The sequence below is a fragment of the Stegostoma tigrinum genome, chromosome 31 (assembly GCF_030684315.1).
Source record: "Stegostoma tigrinum isolate sSteTig4 chromosome 31, sSteTig4.hap1, whole genome shotgun sequence".
Classification (NCBI taxonomy): Eukaryota; Metazoa; Chordata; class Chondrichthyes; order Orectolobiformes; family Stegostomatidae; genus Stegostoma; species Stegostoma tigrinum.
The window spans coordinates 29,608-47,808 of NC_081384.1; the positions used below are offsets into that span (position 1 = coordinate 29,608).

Here is an 18,201-nt window from a genome sequence, read left to right on the forward strand (position 1 = left end):
TGAACACAGCAGGCCAAGCAGCATCAGAGGAGCAGGAAAGCTTGATGCTTCGGGTCAGGACCCTTCTTCAGAAGAAGGGTCGCGACCCGAAACGTCAAGCTTTCCTGCTCCTCTGATGCTGCTTGGCCTGCTGTGTGCATCCAGCTTCGCACCATGTTATCTTAGAATAGAAGTGTATTGTCATGCGTACTTTTACCTGAAAAATACAGTGAAAATTTTTATAAGTTGCCCCTCTACAGTACCTACATCAATGACAGAAATTGTTCATAATAATAACAAAGTAAGTAAACTTAAGGTAAATTTCATCACAGTTCAGACCTTTTCGCTCTTCCCACCCATGTCATTTGTGTCAGTATGGATAATGACTCGTCTGTTTATCCTGCCATTTCAGGATACCCTATACCCACTCAGACATAGAGTCATGGGGTAATAGAACATGGAAACTGGTCAGTGCTGACCATGGTGCCCACTGATCTAGTTGTAGTTGCCAGCGTTTGGTAAGCATCCCTCTAAATCTTTCCTATCCATATACATATTCAAATGTTGCTATCGTACCTGCCATTTGGTCTGGCAGTCTCTTCCATATACGCAATACTGTGTGAAGAAGTTTCCCCTCAAATCATCTTAAATTTTCCCCCTCTTATTATAAGTCTGTGCCCTCTGGTTTTCAATTCCCCATCACTGGGGAAAAAGACTATATACATTCATCCTGACTATGCCCCTCATGACCATATACACCTGAATAAGATCACCCCTTATTCTCCTACGTTCCAAGGAATAAAGTCCTATCCAGGCCAAACTCTCCCTATCACTCTAGCCTAATCGTCCCGGCAACGTCCTTGTACATTTTCTTTGCACATGCTCCAGTTTAACTATGTGCGCAATACTCAAAAGTGTGACCTCATGATCGACTTTTATAACTATAGTGTAATGTCCCAACTTCTATACTTAATACCTCCATCACTGGAGGCCAGCATGCTAAATGCCGCCTTCACCACCCTGTTAACCTGTGATGCGGCTTTCAACAAACTGTTTACTTGTAATCCTAGGTCCCTCTGTTCCACAACACTCCTCAGGACCTTACCATCAGTGTTACAAAGTCCTACCTTGGTTTGTCTTTCCAAATGAAACAAATTATCTGTATTAAATTTCATTTGCCAATCTTCAACCCATTTCCCCATCTGATCAAGATCCTTCTATAATTTTTGATAACCTTCCTCACTGTCGGTGATACCTCACAATTTTGTAAGATCCACAAACTTACTAATCATGCCTTGTATGTTCACATCCAGATCAATTTTGTAAATAAAAGATCCCAGTCAATACAGCGTGGAACTGGAAGAATACAGCAGGTCAAGCAACATCAGAGGAGGAGGACAGTCAACATTTAGGGCCTAGACCCTCCTTCAGGACAGGGGAGGGGAATAGAGCTGGGAAATACCCCAACCTGTGTCCACTTAGTGCCATGCCACCTACCTTCACCCACCCTCCTCTCTATTATTTAGATTGGGGATTGGAAGCTAAATAGTGCTAGAGTGGAAACTGAAGCCATTGCAAGTGATATCCGCACTATGATTAGATGGATAAAATGGAACCAGGTGAGTGCAAATAAATGCAAACTGAATTACAAGTGATGTTCTGTTTTCAGGAATTATGAAGCAATTGTAAAAGCCCATCGGAATAATCCTCACCAAGGCAAGGATCAGGTGACTGATCAGGTCAAGTTCAGTATATTTCAGAGCATCATGGACTCCCTGTTTCAGACCTTCAATGCCTGCATCTCTGTGACCAGCTTCCAGGAGTTGTCAGCTTGCGTCTTCAGCTGGATCGAGGAACACTGCAAACCGCAGGTCAGATCTCAGAACAATTTTCGAGCACAAAATCCTGGCAGAAAAATCAGTTTTCTTTATGGCGGATGTTTGATGTAACTTTAATCCTCATCAAACAACTTCTGAGAAGTGCTTAGATGAGCCCATGGATGGCAAAATAGAAAAATGCTTTTTATGGTTATTTGTACATTATCACCTTTATTAGCTCTCTGATTATGTTTGCACAGCATTCTCTGAACTCAAGTCTTAGTTCAATGCTCCCCCTTCACTGAGCTCCAGCTTTAGTGCCGTACCTCCTTGGGATTGGTGTTAGAGCTGTGTTTCCTTTGAGATTTCTTGTGCTGGTGTTATTAGAATTCCACACCCTGTGGTAATGTATTCCAAATCTTAACCATTTGCTGCATGAAGAGTTTTTCTCTTTGAATTTTTTTTCTGAAGAAGAGCCCAGACCCGAAATATCAGCTTTCCTGGTCCTCTGATGCTGCTTGGCCTGCTGTGTTCATCCAGATCTACACCTTGTTATCAGATTTGTAAGGAGATTGTTGGAGTTGCTGGTAATGCTGACAATTGTGAAAGAATACAGCAGGCAACATTTAAGAGATATCTGATGGTTACAAAATAGAGGGATAAGGATGAAATAAGGGCACAAGGTTTTATTTAGCTTAATTAGGGCATGATCTGCACCGGCTTGGAGGGCCTGTTCCAGTCTTTTGTTCTGCTTTGTTCTGTTATCTGTAAGAATAATATGGCGATTATGGTAGGGGATTTTAACTTTCAAAATGTAGACCGGGGCTGCCTTAGTGTTAAAAGTTTGGATGCAGAGGAATTTAAGTCCATAACAGAAAATTTTCTAACTCAGTATGTGGATGTACTTTCTAGAGTAAGTACTAAACATGACTTGCACTTGGGAAACAATGTAGGGCAGGTGACTGCTTGGGGAAGTACTTTGGGATCAGCGATTCGAATTCTATTAGTTTTGAAATGGTGATGGAAGATGATTGACCCAGTCAAAAAGTTAAAGTTCTAAATTGGACGAAGGTCAATTTTGACAGTGTTAGGCAAGAGCTTTCAAAACTTGATTGGGGGCGGATGTTCACGGGTAAAGGGGCGGGTTAAAAATGGGAAGCCGTAAAAATGAGATATTGGGAGTCCACAGATAGTATGTTTCTACTAGAATGAAGGGCAAGGCTGGTAGGTGTAGGGAATGCTGAATAACTAGAGAAATTAAGGTTTTGTTCAAGAATAAGAAGGAAGCATATGTCAGATATAGACAGCTGAGATTGAGTGAACCCTTAGAAGAGTGTAAAGGCAGTAGGAGTATATTAAAGATGGAAATCAGGAGGGCAGAAAGGGGACATGAGATAGCTTTGGCAAAAAGGGTAAGGCAATCCAAAGGAATTTTATAAATACATTAAGGACAAAAGGGTAACAAGGGAGAGAATAGGGCTACTTATGGGGCCTTGCCGAACGTTATGTGTGGAACTGCAGAAGATGGGGGCGATACTAAAAAGAGTATTTTGCATCAGTGTTTACTGTGGAGAAGGATATGGAAATATAGAACATGGGGAAATAAATAGCGACATCTTGAAAAATGTCCATCGTGCAGAGGTTGTGTTGGACATCTTAAAATGCAACAAGGTGGATAAATCCCCAGAATCTGATCAGGTGTACCCCAGAATTCTGGAAAGCTTAGGGAAGTGATTGCTGGTCCCCTTGCTGAGTTATTTATATCATCAATAGGCTCAGGAGAGGTGCCAGAAGACCTGAAGGTTGGCAAACGTGGTGCCACTATTTAAGAAAAATGGTAAGGAAAAGCGAGGGAACTGTAAACCAGAGAGCCTGACATCAGTGGTGGGCAAGTTGTTGGAGGGAATCCTGAGGGACGGGATTTGCAGTCAGTTTTGATGTAACACAGTAGTTCCGGGCTTGTGCCATTTCATGTTATATGCAAATCATGCCATAGCAGCACCATTTAAACTAATGGGGCCAGAATCACATTATAGCTGATACCGGTAAGGAATGTTTACATTTTATAAACAGTGGTCTAAATTCTTCAATTGCATTAAAGCCAATTTGCATTGAAGAAACAACCGTTATAGTAGAACCGACTGTAGATGTATCTGGAAAGGAAAGGATTGATTAGGGATAGCCAACATGGCTGTGTGTGTGAGAAATAGTGTCTTACTAACTTGATTGAGTTTTTTTTGAAGCAGATTGATGAAGGCAGAGTGGTGGATGTGATCTGTATGGACTTCAGTCAGGTGTTCAACAAGGTTCCTCATGGTAGACAGGTTAGCAAAGTTAGATCACAAGGAATATGGGGAGAACTAGCTATTTTGAAACCGATTAGGCAGACGGCAGGCTGGAAAACCACAGCAAGCCAAGCAGTGTCTGGAGGAAAGGAGCAGTCAATGTTTTGGGTATTATCCTTCTTCAGGACTCCTTTCCTGTTCCTTTCCTCCAGACGCTGCTTGGCTTGCTGAGTTCTTCCAGCCTCCTGTTTGTTTACCTTGGATAGCAGAATCTGCTGTTTTTATTTTGGTCTCTATTTTAATTCAGAACTGGCTCAAAGGTAGAAGACAAGGTGGTAGAAGGGTGCTTTTCAGACTCGGGACCTGTGACCAACAGTCTGCCACAAGGTTTGTTGCAGGGTCCACTGCTTTTCATCATTTTATAAAAATGATTTGGATGTAGACATAGGAAGTCTGATGGGTCAGTGGGCTGAGGAATGGCAGAGGAAGTTCAATTTAGATAAATGTCAGGTGCTGCATTTTGGATAGACAAAGCCGGGCAGGATTTGAACACTTAATGGTAAGGTCCTGAGCAGTGTTGCTGAACAGAGAGACCTTGGAGTATAGGTTCATAGTTCCTTGGAAGTGGAGGTGCAGGTAGATTGGATAGTGAAGAAGGTGTTTGGTATACTTACCTTCATTGGCCAGTGCATTAAGTACAGGAGTTGGGAGGTCATGTTCCGGCTGGACAGGACATTGGTTAGGCCACTTTTGGAGTATTGCGTGCAATTCTGGTCTTTCTGCTATAGGAAGGATGTTCTGAAACTTGAAAGAGTTCAGAAAAGATTTACAAGAATAATGTCAGGGTTGGGGGGATTTTGAGTTACAGGGAGAGACTGAATTGGCTGGGGCTGTTTTCTCTGGAGTGTCCAAGGCAGAGGAGTGACCGATTAGAGTTTTATAAACTCATGTGGGGCTTTGATAAGGCAAATAGACAAGGTCTTTTCCCCAGGGTGAGGGAGTCCAAAACTAGAGGGCACAGGTTTAAGGTCAATGGGGGGATGTTTTAAAAGGGGTGTAAGAGGAAACTTTTTCATGCAGAGGGTGGTGTGTGTCGCCAGAGGAAGTAGTGGAGGCTGGTACAATTACAACATTTAAAACACAGCTGGATGGCACATGAATAGGCTGTGTTTAGAAGGATACGGGCTAAATACTGGCAAATGGGACTGGAATTATTTCAGATATCTGGTCAACACAGACAAATTTGACCAAAGGCTCAGTTCCCGTGAGGTACATTTCTATGACTCTGAAATAATTAAGGGTTATGGTGAGTGGACGGCTCCACGAAAAGTTCAGCTATGATCTTATTCAATGGGTGAGTGGGCTTGAGAGATCAGATGGTTTCATCTTGCTCCTATTTTTTATGTTCATGTGTGCAAAGCCTGGGCATACTTCTGGTAGTGTGGTGACCGGAACAGTACGCAATGTTCCAAGTGTGGCTGAACTGCAGTTCTGCACAGCTACAACGTGACTTGCCAATTTTTATACTGCCTGCCTCAACTGATGAAAGGAAGCATGCCATATGCCTTCTTGACTATTTTGTTGACTTGTGTTGCTATTTTCAGGGAACTGTGAACCTGTACTCCTAAACCCCTCGCTATTTAAATGCTTCTAAGGTAAACACCATTTCCTGCATACTTCCCTCCTGCATTTGATCTTCCAACATACTTCTCTTCGTATTTTTCTGGATTAAATTCCACCTGCTGCTTCTCTGCTCAAGTCTCCAGCCTATTTATATCCTATTGTATTCAATATAGAAGCACAACGTAACAGATGTAAGGCAACATCACCTGCACTTTCTGCTCCATGCCACTCTCTGTCCTGACTTGGAAATATATTGCCATTCCTTCACTGTTGCTGGGCCAAAATTCTGGAATTCCCTTTTTAATAGCATTGTGGTCCAACCCACAGCAGCTGGATTGCAGAGGTCCAAGAAGGCAGCTTACCGCCTTCTCAAGAGCAACTGGAGATGGGCAATAAATGCTGGGGGCCAGTTGGCAATGGAGGCCTGGCATTCCAACCAGAACTCCATCAATATGTACAAAACACCGAGAGAGAAAACCAGAAGTAATGCCAACCACCCCAGCAAGCTGAGGCATATAAATAAATAGCAGGACAGAACATTGATGCTTCACCGTAGCTCACTTAACGTTTTTACCTAGCAGGGTGACAAAACATTCGCAGCTATACTGACCAACTCAGAAAGCATGTCTACAACTTCATCCACAACCTGAGCTACAAATCTTCTTGAAAATTTTAGAAGCTATCTGTCTCAGTCTCAAAAATATTCAGTGACCCAGCTTCTGCAACCTTCTGAGAGTTATGGTCACTGCCTGCAAAATGCTCTCCTAGTGCTACCTTAACCACTTGTCCAGCTAATTAGAAGCTGTTCAGTGTGAGAACAATGTCAGAGATAATGGGAACTGCAGATGCTGGAGAATTCCAAGATAATCAAATGTGAGGCTGGATGAACACAGCAGGCCAAGCAGCATCTCAGGAGCACAAAAGCTTTTGTGCTCCCGAGATGCTGCTTGGCCTGCTGTGTTCATCCAGCCTCACATTTGATTATCTTAGTGTGAGAACAAGCTCAGCCAGGTGAAGGACAGTGGGAAATTTGACACTTATCCAGACTGAGTTCCATTTGCCACAGCGCAGTCCATTTGACCAGCCTGATGATATCTACTTGTAGTCTAATGTGATCCTCCAGACTATTTACCACCCCACTAATTTCAGTATCACCTGCAGACTTACTGATCAGACCTCCTTACATTCAAGTTTGTATCATTTACATAAACCACAAAAAGCAAAGACTAATGCCAATGAACCCTGGCCCCCCTGGATATAGGCTTCCAATCATTAAGAAAAACCCATCAGTCATCACTCTACTTCCTGCCACTCAGCCAATTATGGAGCCAATTAGCCAAATTCCCTTGGATCTCATGAGCTCTTACCTGTGTTAATAATCCCCCATGTGGAATCTTATCAAAAGTTTTTCCAAAATCCAAATCAAGTACATCAAAACATTGCCTTCAGCAACGCACTAGCTCAGCTCTTTGAAAAGTTCCATCAATTTGGTCAGATATGGCCACCCCTTAATAAAGCCATGCTAACATGAAAACAGGTGCGGGAGTAGGTCATTTGGCCCTTCAAGTCTGCATCACCATTCAATATGACCATGGCTGATCATGTAATCTCAGTATTTCATTCCTGCTTTCTCTCCATATGCCTTGATCCCTTTAGCCACAAGGGTCACATCCAGCACCCTTTAGACTGTATCTAATGAACTGGCCTCAACTGCTTCCTGTGAGAGAGAATTCCACAGGTTCAAAATTCTCTGCATGAAGAAATCCTTCCTCACCTGAGTCCTGAATAACTTATCCCTTACCTTAGACTGTGACCCCTATTTCTGGAATTTCCCAGCATTAATTACATTCTTCCCACATATAGCCTGTCCAGTCCCATCAGGATTTTATATGTTTCTATGAGATTCCCTCATTCTTCTAAATTCCAGCAAGTACAAGCCCTGTAGATTCCTCATGTCAGTTCTGCGATCTTTGCTGCACTCCCTCAATAGAAAGAATTGCCTTCCTCAGGCTAGGCGACCAAAACTGCACACAGTACTCAAGGTGTGGCTTCACCAAGGCCCTGTATAACTGCAGCAAGACATTCTTATGTCCTAACTTCTTGTTTAATCTCTGCCTTTGCAAATGCAGATTAACTAAATTAGTCAGAATTACTTCCAGTAGTTTCCCCACCACTGATGCTTAGGCTGACTGGCCTGTAATTTCCTGGATTTTCCCTTCTTGAACAAGTCTGCCACAATTGGATGTCTTCCAGTCTTCTGGCATCTCTTTTGTTGTTGGTCAGCCTACCCCAAAAACGGACAATGGAGACAATGTGCAAACTCCACACAGTCACCTGAGGGTGGAATTGAGCCCAGGTCCCTGATGCTGTGACGCAGCGGTGCTAACCACTGAGCGACTGCGTGCATCCCACTGTTCAGAGAAGGTTTCATCTGAAAGTATCTGCCCAATCCATTCCAGGTAACTCATATTAAAATCAATCTTCTCCCAGTTTAGAACTTTGATTTCAAGCCCATTTTTGTCCTTTTTCATAACAATCTGGCTGATCTTGTTCTCACTCTGTAACTTCTACTTCAGCTCCTCTCATTTTCTTTAGATCAAAGGTATAGCCATGTGTACCTGCATGGACCTCACTTGTGCCTGCCTTTTCTTGGAAAATTCCTTGTTCCAATCCTGCTTCAGTTTCTCCCGACAAGTCTTTCTCTGGTACTTGATTACATCATCAGTGTTGCTTCCCTATCTCATTTGGAATGGGAAAAAATTGACAATTTTGCTTCCAGTTTCCACCTTCACTAGGTCCGTTTTTGGGGTAGGCTGACCAACAACATCTATTACAAACCCACAGACCATACATCCTCAGCCTGCTCCCTGTAGAGACACCTTTGCGTTCTCCAGTTTCTCCACCTCCATTGCATCTGGTCTAATGATGCTGCCTTCTGCAGGAGGGACTCAGAATGTCCACCTTTTTCCTCAACTAACAAATCCTTGCTGCTCTGGTCGACAGGGCCCTTAGTTTTGTCTGGCTCATTTCCCACATTTCTGCCCTCAACCTTTCTCTTCCCTCTCACAATAGCATAAGATCCTACTAAACCTCTCTTTCCACCTCACCAGCATTTGCATCCAAAGAATCATAAGCCACGATTTCTGCCACCTCCAGCAAGATGACACCACTGGACATATGTTCCTGTTCCCTTTTTGGTCAGTGTTCCGCAGGGACCATAACCTCCAGGACATGTGATTCTCCTCAGATGCAGCAGGTGTAACGTCTGCCCGCTTACCTCCTCCGTCCTCACTATCCAAGGCTGCAGACCCACCTTCCAGGTGAATCAGTGATTTACTTCCAGTTCACTCAATCAAGCCTATTGTATTCACTGCTCACAATGTGGCTTCCTCTGTATTGTTGAGATGAGATGCAGATTGAGCAACCACTTCGCAGAATACCTACACTCTGCACTTTTAGTTGCCTACCATTTCAACATACCACCATGTTCCCTGGCCAATATTTCTGTGTTGGGCCTGCTGTGGTGTTCCAGTGAGGTTCAGTGCAAGCTGAAAGAACAGCATCTCCTTTTCCGCAAAGGGACCCTACAGCCTTCGGGGCTCAAGATCAAGTTTAATAAATTAAGAACCTGAACGTCATCTTCCATGTCCTTTATCCACCCCCACAGCTCAAACCCTGTAACATGGGCAGCTTTCAGCGCAGCCAACCCATTTTCACTTACTTAGGATCCCCATTTTCAGCTTTTCTGTCTCCCTCGTATACTATTATCCATCTGTTTGTGCCTCCCCAGCTTTTCTCCCTGTCTCTGTCCCTCTCTGGACTCCACCTCCACCCACCCGCTCACTTCCCACTCTGCCGTGAGCCACTGTCTTCAGCATACTCACCACCTTTCCCTAGTTACAGTCAGTGCTAAAGAAGGGTCACTGGATTCAACAGTGCTTTCTCTCTACAGATGCTACCAGACTTGCTGAATTTTTCCAGCAGTTTCTGTCTTTGTTTCATATCTCCAGCATCCACAGTTCTTTGTTTTATTCCAATAGCTAAAGTGACCAATGGCTCTATGGAGGATGAGATTGGGAAGTCAATAGTGGAGTACTCAGAAATGGCAGAGTCACTTAATCCGTGTTTTACTTCACTTTTCGTGGAGGAGGACACTAGTATCATTCCCAATCGTAACAAGTAAGTCGGAGTTTATAGATAAGGAGGAACTCATCATCACCAGGGAAAAAGTACTGAGCAAACTTTTGGGATTAAAGACAGATAAGTGCCTAGGGCCTGATGACCTGCAGAATAAGATCTTAAAAGAAGTGGCAATAGAAACAAGGATCCATTAGTTATAATATTCTAAAATTTCCTGGATGCGGGAAAGGTTCTATTGGCTCAGAAAAATCCTAATAAAAATGGTAATTCTAAAATGGCAGGAAGCAAAAGGTAGGGAACTAGAAACCAGTTAGTTTAGCGTGCCCTTGAGAAATTGTCAGAATCCATTGTTAAGCAAGTAATAACATGATATTTGGAAACTCAAAATATTATCTACCCAGGGTCAGCATTGTTTTAAGAAGGGTTAATCATTACTTAGAACATAGAAAAGTACGGCACAGTGCAGGCCCTTCGGCCCACAATGTGGTGCCGTGCAATAATCCTAATCCAAAAATAAAATAACCTAACCTACATTCCCCTCAATTCACTGCTGTCCATGTGCATGTCCAGCAGTCGCTTAAATGTCACTAATGTCAACTGTTTTTCTGGAATTCTTTGAAGATGTAACAAACAATTTGGATGATGGAGATCCTACAGATGTAGTATACCTGGAGTTCCAGAATGCATTTGGTAAAGTGCTGCACAGAAGATTGATACAAGATCACATAGGGTTAGAGGTTATTTATTAGTTTGTTAAAGGATTGACTAGCCAACAGAAAGCAAAGAGTCAGGAAAAATGGGTCTTTTTCTGGCTGTTAAGATGTGGCTGGTGGAATGCTTCAGGCTTCAGTCCTTAAGCCCCAAATAGTTATAATCTATATTAATGACTTAGATACGGGAATAGAATGTACAATCACCAAATGTGGAGATGACACTAAAACAGAAAGGAAAGTAAGTTACAAACAAGAATTAAGAAATTTACAAATGGGATTTTGATAAGTTGGATGAACGGGCCAAAATTAGCCAGATGAAGTTTAACATGGATAACTGCACGGTCATCCAGTTTGGTCGGAGGAATAGAAAAGCAACTTATTATCTAAATGGAAAGAAATTACAGAGTGCTTCAATGCAGAGGGATTTGCGGATTACCCTTGTGTATTAATCACAAAAACCTAGTATGCAGCGGGTAATAATGAAGGCAAATAGAATTTTGATGTTTATTGCGAAATAAATATAATAGAAAATTGAGAAAGTATAAAGCATTGATGAGAATGTATGTGGAATATTGTGAACAGTTTTGGACCTCCTACTTAAGGACAGATTATTTTCATTACAGGCAGTTCAGATGAGGTAACTAAATTGATTTCAGAGCTGAGGGTTTGTCTTATGAGGAGAGATTGAACAGTTTAGGTCTTTTGTCATTAGAGTTGAGGATATCTAGTTGAGGTATATAAGGTGCTGAAGGGGATTGACAAAGTAGATGTAGAAAGGATGTTTCCTCACATGGGCAAAATAGAATGAAAGATCACAGTTTTAGGATAAGGAGTAACAGTTTTAAAGCAGATGAGGAAAAATTACTTCTCTCAAAGCATCGTGAATCTGAAATTCGCTACCCCAGAGAGTGTTGGATGCTAAGACATTGAGTAAATTTTGAAGACGAAACAGACAGATTGAAGGTTTACAGAGACTATGCAGGAAAGTGGGGTTGAGGCCAAGGTAAGATCAGTTATGATTGTATCAAATGGTGGAGCACGCTCGAGGGGCTGAATTGCCTAATCCTGCTCATAATTCTTATCTTCTTAAATTTCCATTGAGGAGTTAGGGGATATAGAAAAACCTGAAAGAATTGCTCATGTTGTAAATCAGAAACAGAACCGAAATTGCTGTTCAGCAGGTCTGGCAGCATCTGTGGGGAGAAATCAGAGATAACATTTTGGGTCTAGTGACCCTTCGTGAGAACACAGTTGGGGAACATAATGGAGGTGTATAAAATTATGACAGGCATAGATAGAGTGTACAGGAAGAAACTTTCTTCTTGATGGAAGCATCAATGACAGGGGCATGAAGTAAGGGGCCGAAGGTTTAGAAGAGATGTGGGGGAAAGCTTTTGCACCTAGATGGTGGTGAAAATCTGGAAACCATTAACTATAAGAGTGACGGTGGCAGAAAACTTCATTAAATTTAAGAAGTATTTAGATGATGCACTTGCAGTTCCAAGGCATACATATCTGTGAGCAAAGTTCTGGAAATCGAAATTATAATAATTAGGGTATCATTGAAGGTTAACAGTGGTGCATCTACTACCTCATTAGCAATATCTTTTAAAATCTTAGGATGAAGTCCATCCGGATCTGGAGAACTGTCAGCCCACAGCTTGGTCAATTTGCTTAGTACATCTCCTTCATGACTGTAATTTCACAAAATTTCTCTTTCCCTTTCAATCCCTTATTTAAAGCTATTACTGAAGTGTTTTTTGTATCCTTTATGGTGAAGACAGAAGCAAAATATTTGTTTACTTCATATGCCATCTCCTGATTATCGTTATTAATTCCCTATTTGCACTCTCCAGATGACCAATATTCACTTCATTTACTCTTTTCCTTTTTAAATACCTAAAGAAACTCTTGCTATCCATTTTACATTCCTAGTATCATCTTATATTCTCATTTCTTCCTCCTGATGAACCTTTTAGTCATTCTCTTGTGTTCTTCATTTTCTAACCAGTTGCATGACCTGCTACTCATTTATGCACATTCAAAATTGATGCTTTCCCTAATTTTTGTAGTTAACTATAAGTGGTGAGTCCTTCCTTTTAGAATTTTTTTTATAGTAGGAATATGAGTATTCCAAAATATCCCCCAAAATTCCTTCACTGTGGCTTTATTGATCTATTGCCTAGCCTAGTATGTCAATTCACTTCAACTAGTTCAGCTTTCTTACCTTCATTGTTGCTTTCATTTAGGTTTAAGTTACTAGTCTTAGGCCCGATTTTCTCTTACACTGGTTAGAAAATTCTGTCATACTGTGGTTACTTTTAGCTAAAGGTGCTTTAAGTCTGAAATCATTCATTAATCATGTAACGTTGCACATTATCAAATCTAATATGACCTGCCCTTTGATCAGTTCCAAAATGTGCTGCTGGAGGAAACTATCTCAAAAGCATTTTGTGAACCTCCTCATTGTGGACACTATATATTAATCTGGTTTTTCCAGTTTAATTATTGCCATCCCTTTATCACAATCACCCAGTGTTTATTTTTGTATACCTTTTGCTACTTGTGGTTATTATTGGAGGCACCTGTAGATTACATTCACTAGTGATGACTTTTGCCCTTCTATTCCTCATCTCCACTCAAAATGGTTCTGCATCTGATCTCCTGAAGCAAGATGAATAGGGAAGATTCAACAGCCAACAAAATAAGCTAAAAAAACTTTGCAATGTCTGAAATTATCTGAGTTTATAAATGAGTAAAACGCTCACCAACCAGTCAACTACTTGTTTTCCTATGATGTCACTTTTGAATTCTCTCTTACTTGGCTGATATGCTTTGGAGTGACAGAACGTATTGGATTTCTGCTGTTCTCCTCACACTCTTTTATCTCGAGTCGCCACCACTGTTACATGTTCTTTCTCCATACTGTGTCTGTTGGACCTATATTTACACCCTTGGAACATTTGCAGTTTTCTAATTTGGTGCTGTCTCAAAGTCCAAGAGGATTGAAAGATATAGGTCAGTGCTCTGCAAACTCCAGTCTCATATCCTTCAGTGTCTTTGGATCTGTTGCCCCATCTGATGCCAGTGCTTTATCTACTTTTAAGTACAGCAGCCTATCCAACACTCTCTTTATATCCATTTTAAGTCTTTCATGTGTGTGGAGAGCACCTTCCTTGCTATAGGCAGAAACAAAGTTCTAATTTAGTACTTTGGTCATGATTCAGCCTACTTACATAATCCCATTTTGTGGCTGTACTCCTCCTTGTCCCACCATTTTACCACTTTAAGATGCGAAGACCATTGGATTTTTTTCATTGTTAGCTACCAGTTTCTTGTATTCACTGTTCTTTTTTCTTACCTTTTAGGTTAAGGGCTAGCGCACTGTTCATGGAACTCCAAAGTGGTGGTTGTGTGTGTCTGTCAAAATGGTTGTGTCTGTACTGTGATTTATTTGTAAACTGTGGCCTGCTTGGCACTGATTGGATGAAATTGTATTTTCCCTGTAAAGTGTTTGCAATGTGTTATCCTTCCATCATCTGTTGGTGAGAATAAACCTGTTATTTGCAGTGGTGCTGCCGGTAAGCAAGCCATGAAATGGAGCCCTGGCAAAATCCCTCATTGTGCAATAATTCTCCAGTATCCTTAGTTGGTCATAGAATCGTAACACAAAAGAGGCCCTCTGGCCATCAAGTCTGCAACAGCCTATCTGAACTACTTCTACTTTTCAGCACTTGACACATCATCATGCATGTTTGTACACTTCAAAAGCTCATTCATGTACTTCTTAAAGGTTGTGAGGTTTCCTGCCTCTACCACCATTCCAGGCAGCACATTCCAGACCCCAGCCACCCTCTGGGTGAAAGTTTTTTACCTCAAATCCCCTCTAAACTTCCTGCCCTTCACCTTGTAAGTGTGACCTGTCCATTATTGATCCTTCATCTAAGGGGAATGGCTGTCCATGCCCTACGTAATCATATACACCTCAATCAGGCACACCCTTAGCCTTAGTGATAATGGGAACTGCAGATGCTGGAGAATCCAAGATAATAAAATGTGAGGCTGGATGAACACAGCAGGCCCAGCAGCATCTCAGGAGCACAAAAGCTGACATTTCGGGCCTAGACCCTTCATCAGAGAGGGGGATGGGGTGAGGGTTCTGGAATAAATAGGGAGAGAGGGGAAGGCGGACCGAAGATGGAGAGAAGAGAAGATAGGTGGAGAGGAGAGTATAGGTGGGGAGGTAGGGAGGGGATAGGTCAGTCCAGGGAAGACAGACAGGTCAAGGAGGTGGGATGAGGTTAGTAGGTAGGAGATGGAGGTGCGGCTTGGGGTGGGAGGAGGGGATGGGTGAGAGGAAGAACAGGTTAGGGAGGCAGAGACAGGCTGGACTGGTTTTGGGATGCATTGGGTGGAGGGGAAGAGCTGGGCTGGTTGTGTGGTGCAGTGGGGGGAGGGGACGAACTGTGCTGGTTTTGGGATGTGGTGGGGGAAGGGGAGATTTTGAAACTGGTGAAGTCCACATCGATAGCATTGGGCTGCAGGGTTCCCAAGCGGAATATGAGTTGCTGTTCCTGCCACCTTCAGGTGGCATCATTGTGGCAGTGCAGGAGGCCGTTGATGGACATGTCATCTAAAGAATGGGAGGGGGAGTTGAAATGGTTCGCGACTGGGAGGTGCAGTTGTTTATTGCGAACCGAGCGGAGGTGTTCTGCAAAGCGGTCCCCAAGCCTCCGCTTGGTTTCCCCAAATGTAGAGGGAGCCACACCGGGTACAATGGATACAGTATACCACATTGGCAGATGTGCAGGTGAACCTCTGCTTAATGTGGAAAGTCATCTTGGGGCCTGGGATAGGGGTGAGGGAGGAGGTGTGGGGGCAAGTGTAGCATTTCCTGCGGTTGCAGGGGAAGGTGCCAGGTGTGGTGGGGTTGGAGGGCAGCGTGGAGCGAACAAGGGAATCACGGAGAGAGTGGTCTCTCCGGAAAGCAGACAAGGGTGGGGATGGAAAAATGTCTTGGGGGGTGGGGTCGGATTGTAGATGGCGGAAGTGACGGAGGATGATGCGTTGTATCCCTCAGCCTTTTCTGCTCTAAAGAAAGCAACTCAAGCCTATCGAGCCTCTTTCCATTGCTAAAATGCTCTGTCCTAGGCAATATTCAACTTCCTCTAAACCTGCACCTCTAAAGGTGCGGTGCAGTGAGACCTGGCTGTCATAGTCGAATGGTTGCTGAAGGTTGACACGCAGGTGATGAAGAAAGCTAATGGCATGCTGGCCTTCACAGCAAGGTTATTTGAGTAAGGATGTCTTGCTGCAGTTATACAGGCCTTGGTGAAGCCAGACCTTGAATATTATGGGCAGTTTTGGTCTCCTAGTCTGAGGAAGACATCCTTGCTATTGAGGGAATCCAGCGAAGGTTCACCAGATTGAATTCTGGGATGGCAGGACCAGACATATGAAGAAAGACTGGATCAACTGGGCTTGTACTTGCTGAAATTTAGAAGAATGAGGGGAACATATAAAATCCTGATGGGACGGTACAGGCTAAGTGTGGGAAAAATGTTCCTAATGTTGGGAAAGTCCAGAACAAGGGGTCACCGCCTAAGAATAAGGGGCACCCATTCAGGTCTGAGATGAGGAAGAATTTCTTCACTCAGAGTTGTAAACTTGTGGAATTCTCATCCACAGGAAGCTGTTTGGGGCCTGTTCATTAGAGACATTCAAGAGGGAGCTGGACACTGCCCTTGCAGCTAAAAGGATCAAGGGATCGGGGGGAAGAGGATGGGAATAGGAGACTGAGATTGCATGATCGTATTGAATAGTGATGTGGGCTCAAAGAGCTGAATGGCTTACTCCTGCATCTATTTTCTACGTGTCAGACTGTGACCACCCCAGTTAATCTTGGGAAAATTCAAATTCCTATCACTGCTTTATATTTTCACACTTAATTAAGTTAGTTGGTGATTAAAAACAGAAGTTCTTGAAAAAGCTCAAAGGTTACTGGATCTGAAACGTTAACTCTGATTTTTCTTCACAGATGCTGCCAGGCCTGCTGAGCTTTTCCAGTAGCTTCTGTTTTTAGAACATAGAATATTACAGCACAGTACAGGCCCTTCGGCCCTCGATGTTGTGCCGACTTGTCATACCAATATGAAGCCCATCTAACTTACACTATTCCATGTACGTCCATATGCTTGTCCAATGACGACTTAAATGTACTTAAAGTTGGCGAATCTACTACCGTTGCAGGCAAAGCATTCCATACCCTTACTACTCTAGTAAAGAAACTACCTCTGACATCTGTCCTATATCTTTCACCCCCCAATTTAAAGCCATGCCCCCTCGTGCTCGCTGTCACCATCCTAGGAAAAAGGCTCTCCCTATCCACCACATCTAACCCTCTGATTATTTTATATGTTTCAATTAAGTCACCTCTCAACCTTCTTCTCTCTAACAAACAGCCTCAAGTCCCTCAGCCTTTCCTCGTAAGACCTTCCCTCCATACCAGGCAACATCCTAGTAAATCTCCTCCGCACCCTTTCCAAAGCTTTCACATCCTTCTTATAATGCGGTATCCAGAACTGTACACAATACTCCAAGTGCGGCCGCACCAGAGTTTTGTACAGCTGCGGCATAACCTCTTGGTTCCGGAACTCAATCCCTCTATTAATAAAAGCTAAAACACTGTATGCCTTCTTAACAACCCTGTCAACCTGGGTGGCAACTTTCAAGGATCTGTGTACATGGACACCGAGATCTCTCTGCTCATCTACACTACCAAGAATCTTACCATTAGCCCAGTACTTTGCATTCCAGTTACTCCTACCAAAGTGCATCACCTCACACTTGTCCACATTAAACTCCATTTGCCACCTCTCAGCCCAGCTCTGCAGCTTATCTATGTGTCTCTGTAACCTACAACATCCTTCGTCACTATCCACAACTCCACCAACCTTAGTTTCGTCTGCGCATTTACTAACCCATCCTTCTACGCCCTCATCCAGGCCGTTTATAAAAATGACGAACAGCAGTGGACCCAGCACCGACCCTTGCGGTACACCACTAGTAACTGGTCTCCAGGATGAACATTTCCCATCAACCACCACCCTCTGTCTTCTTTCAGCAAGGCAATTTCTGATCCAAACTGCTATATCTCCCACAATCCCATTCCTCTGCATTTTATACAGTAGCCTACTGTGGGGAACCTTATCGAACGACTTGCTGAAATCCATATACACCACATCAACCAGTTTACTCTCATCTACCTGTTTGGTCACCTTCTCAAAGAACTCAATAAGGTTTGTGAGGCACAACCTACCCTTCACAAAACCGTGCTGACTATCCCTAATCAAATGATTCTTTTCTCGATGATTATAAATCCTATCTCTTATAACCTTTTCCAACAACTGAGGTAAGGCTCACTGGTCTATAATTACCAGGGTTGTCTCTACTCCCCTTCTTGAACAGGGGAACCACATTTGCTATCCTCCAGTCTTCTGGCACTATTCCTGTAGTCAATGATGAGTTAAAGATCAATGCCAAAGGCGCGGCAATCTCCTCCCTGGCTTCCCAGAGGATGCTAGGATAAATCCTATCCGGCTGAGGGGTCTTATCTATTTTCACACTCTGTAGTATTTCTAATAC

General features: G+C 43.0%; 1 protein-coding gene across 3 annotated transcripts in view; it reads left to right on the plus strand.

Moving 5' to 3' along the window:
* The window catches only part of mlx (MAX dimerization protein MLX), a 54,937-nt gene that overhangs the window by 22,547 nt on the left and 14,189 nt on the right, over positions 1-18,201 (plus strand). For 2 of the 3 annotated variants that reach the window (XR_009442846.1, XM_059638769.1), the window contains exon 7: positions 1,649-1,850. Coding sequence is in view for 2 of the 3 variants with exons in the window: in XM_059638769.1 (XP_059494752.1) it covers positions 1,649-1,850 (202 nt within the window). In the remaining variant the exon portion in view is untranslated. Of the gene's footprint in view, positions 1-1,648; positions 1,851-13,925; positions 14,127-18,201 lie in introns of those variants that run through there. The other variant, XM_059638770.1, reaches the window with a different exon arrangement.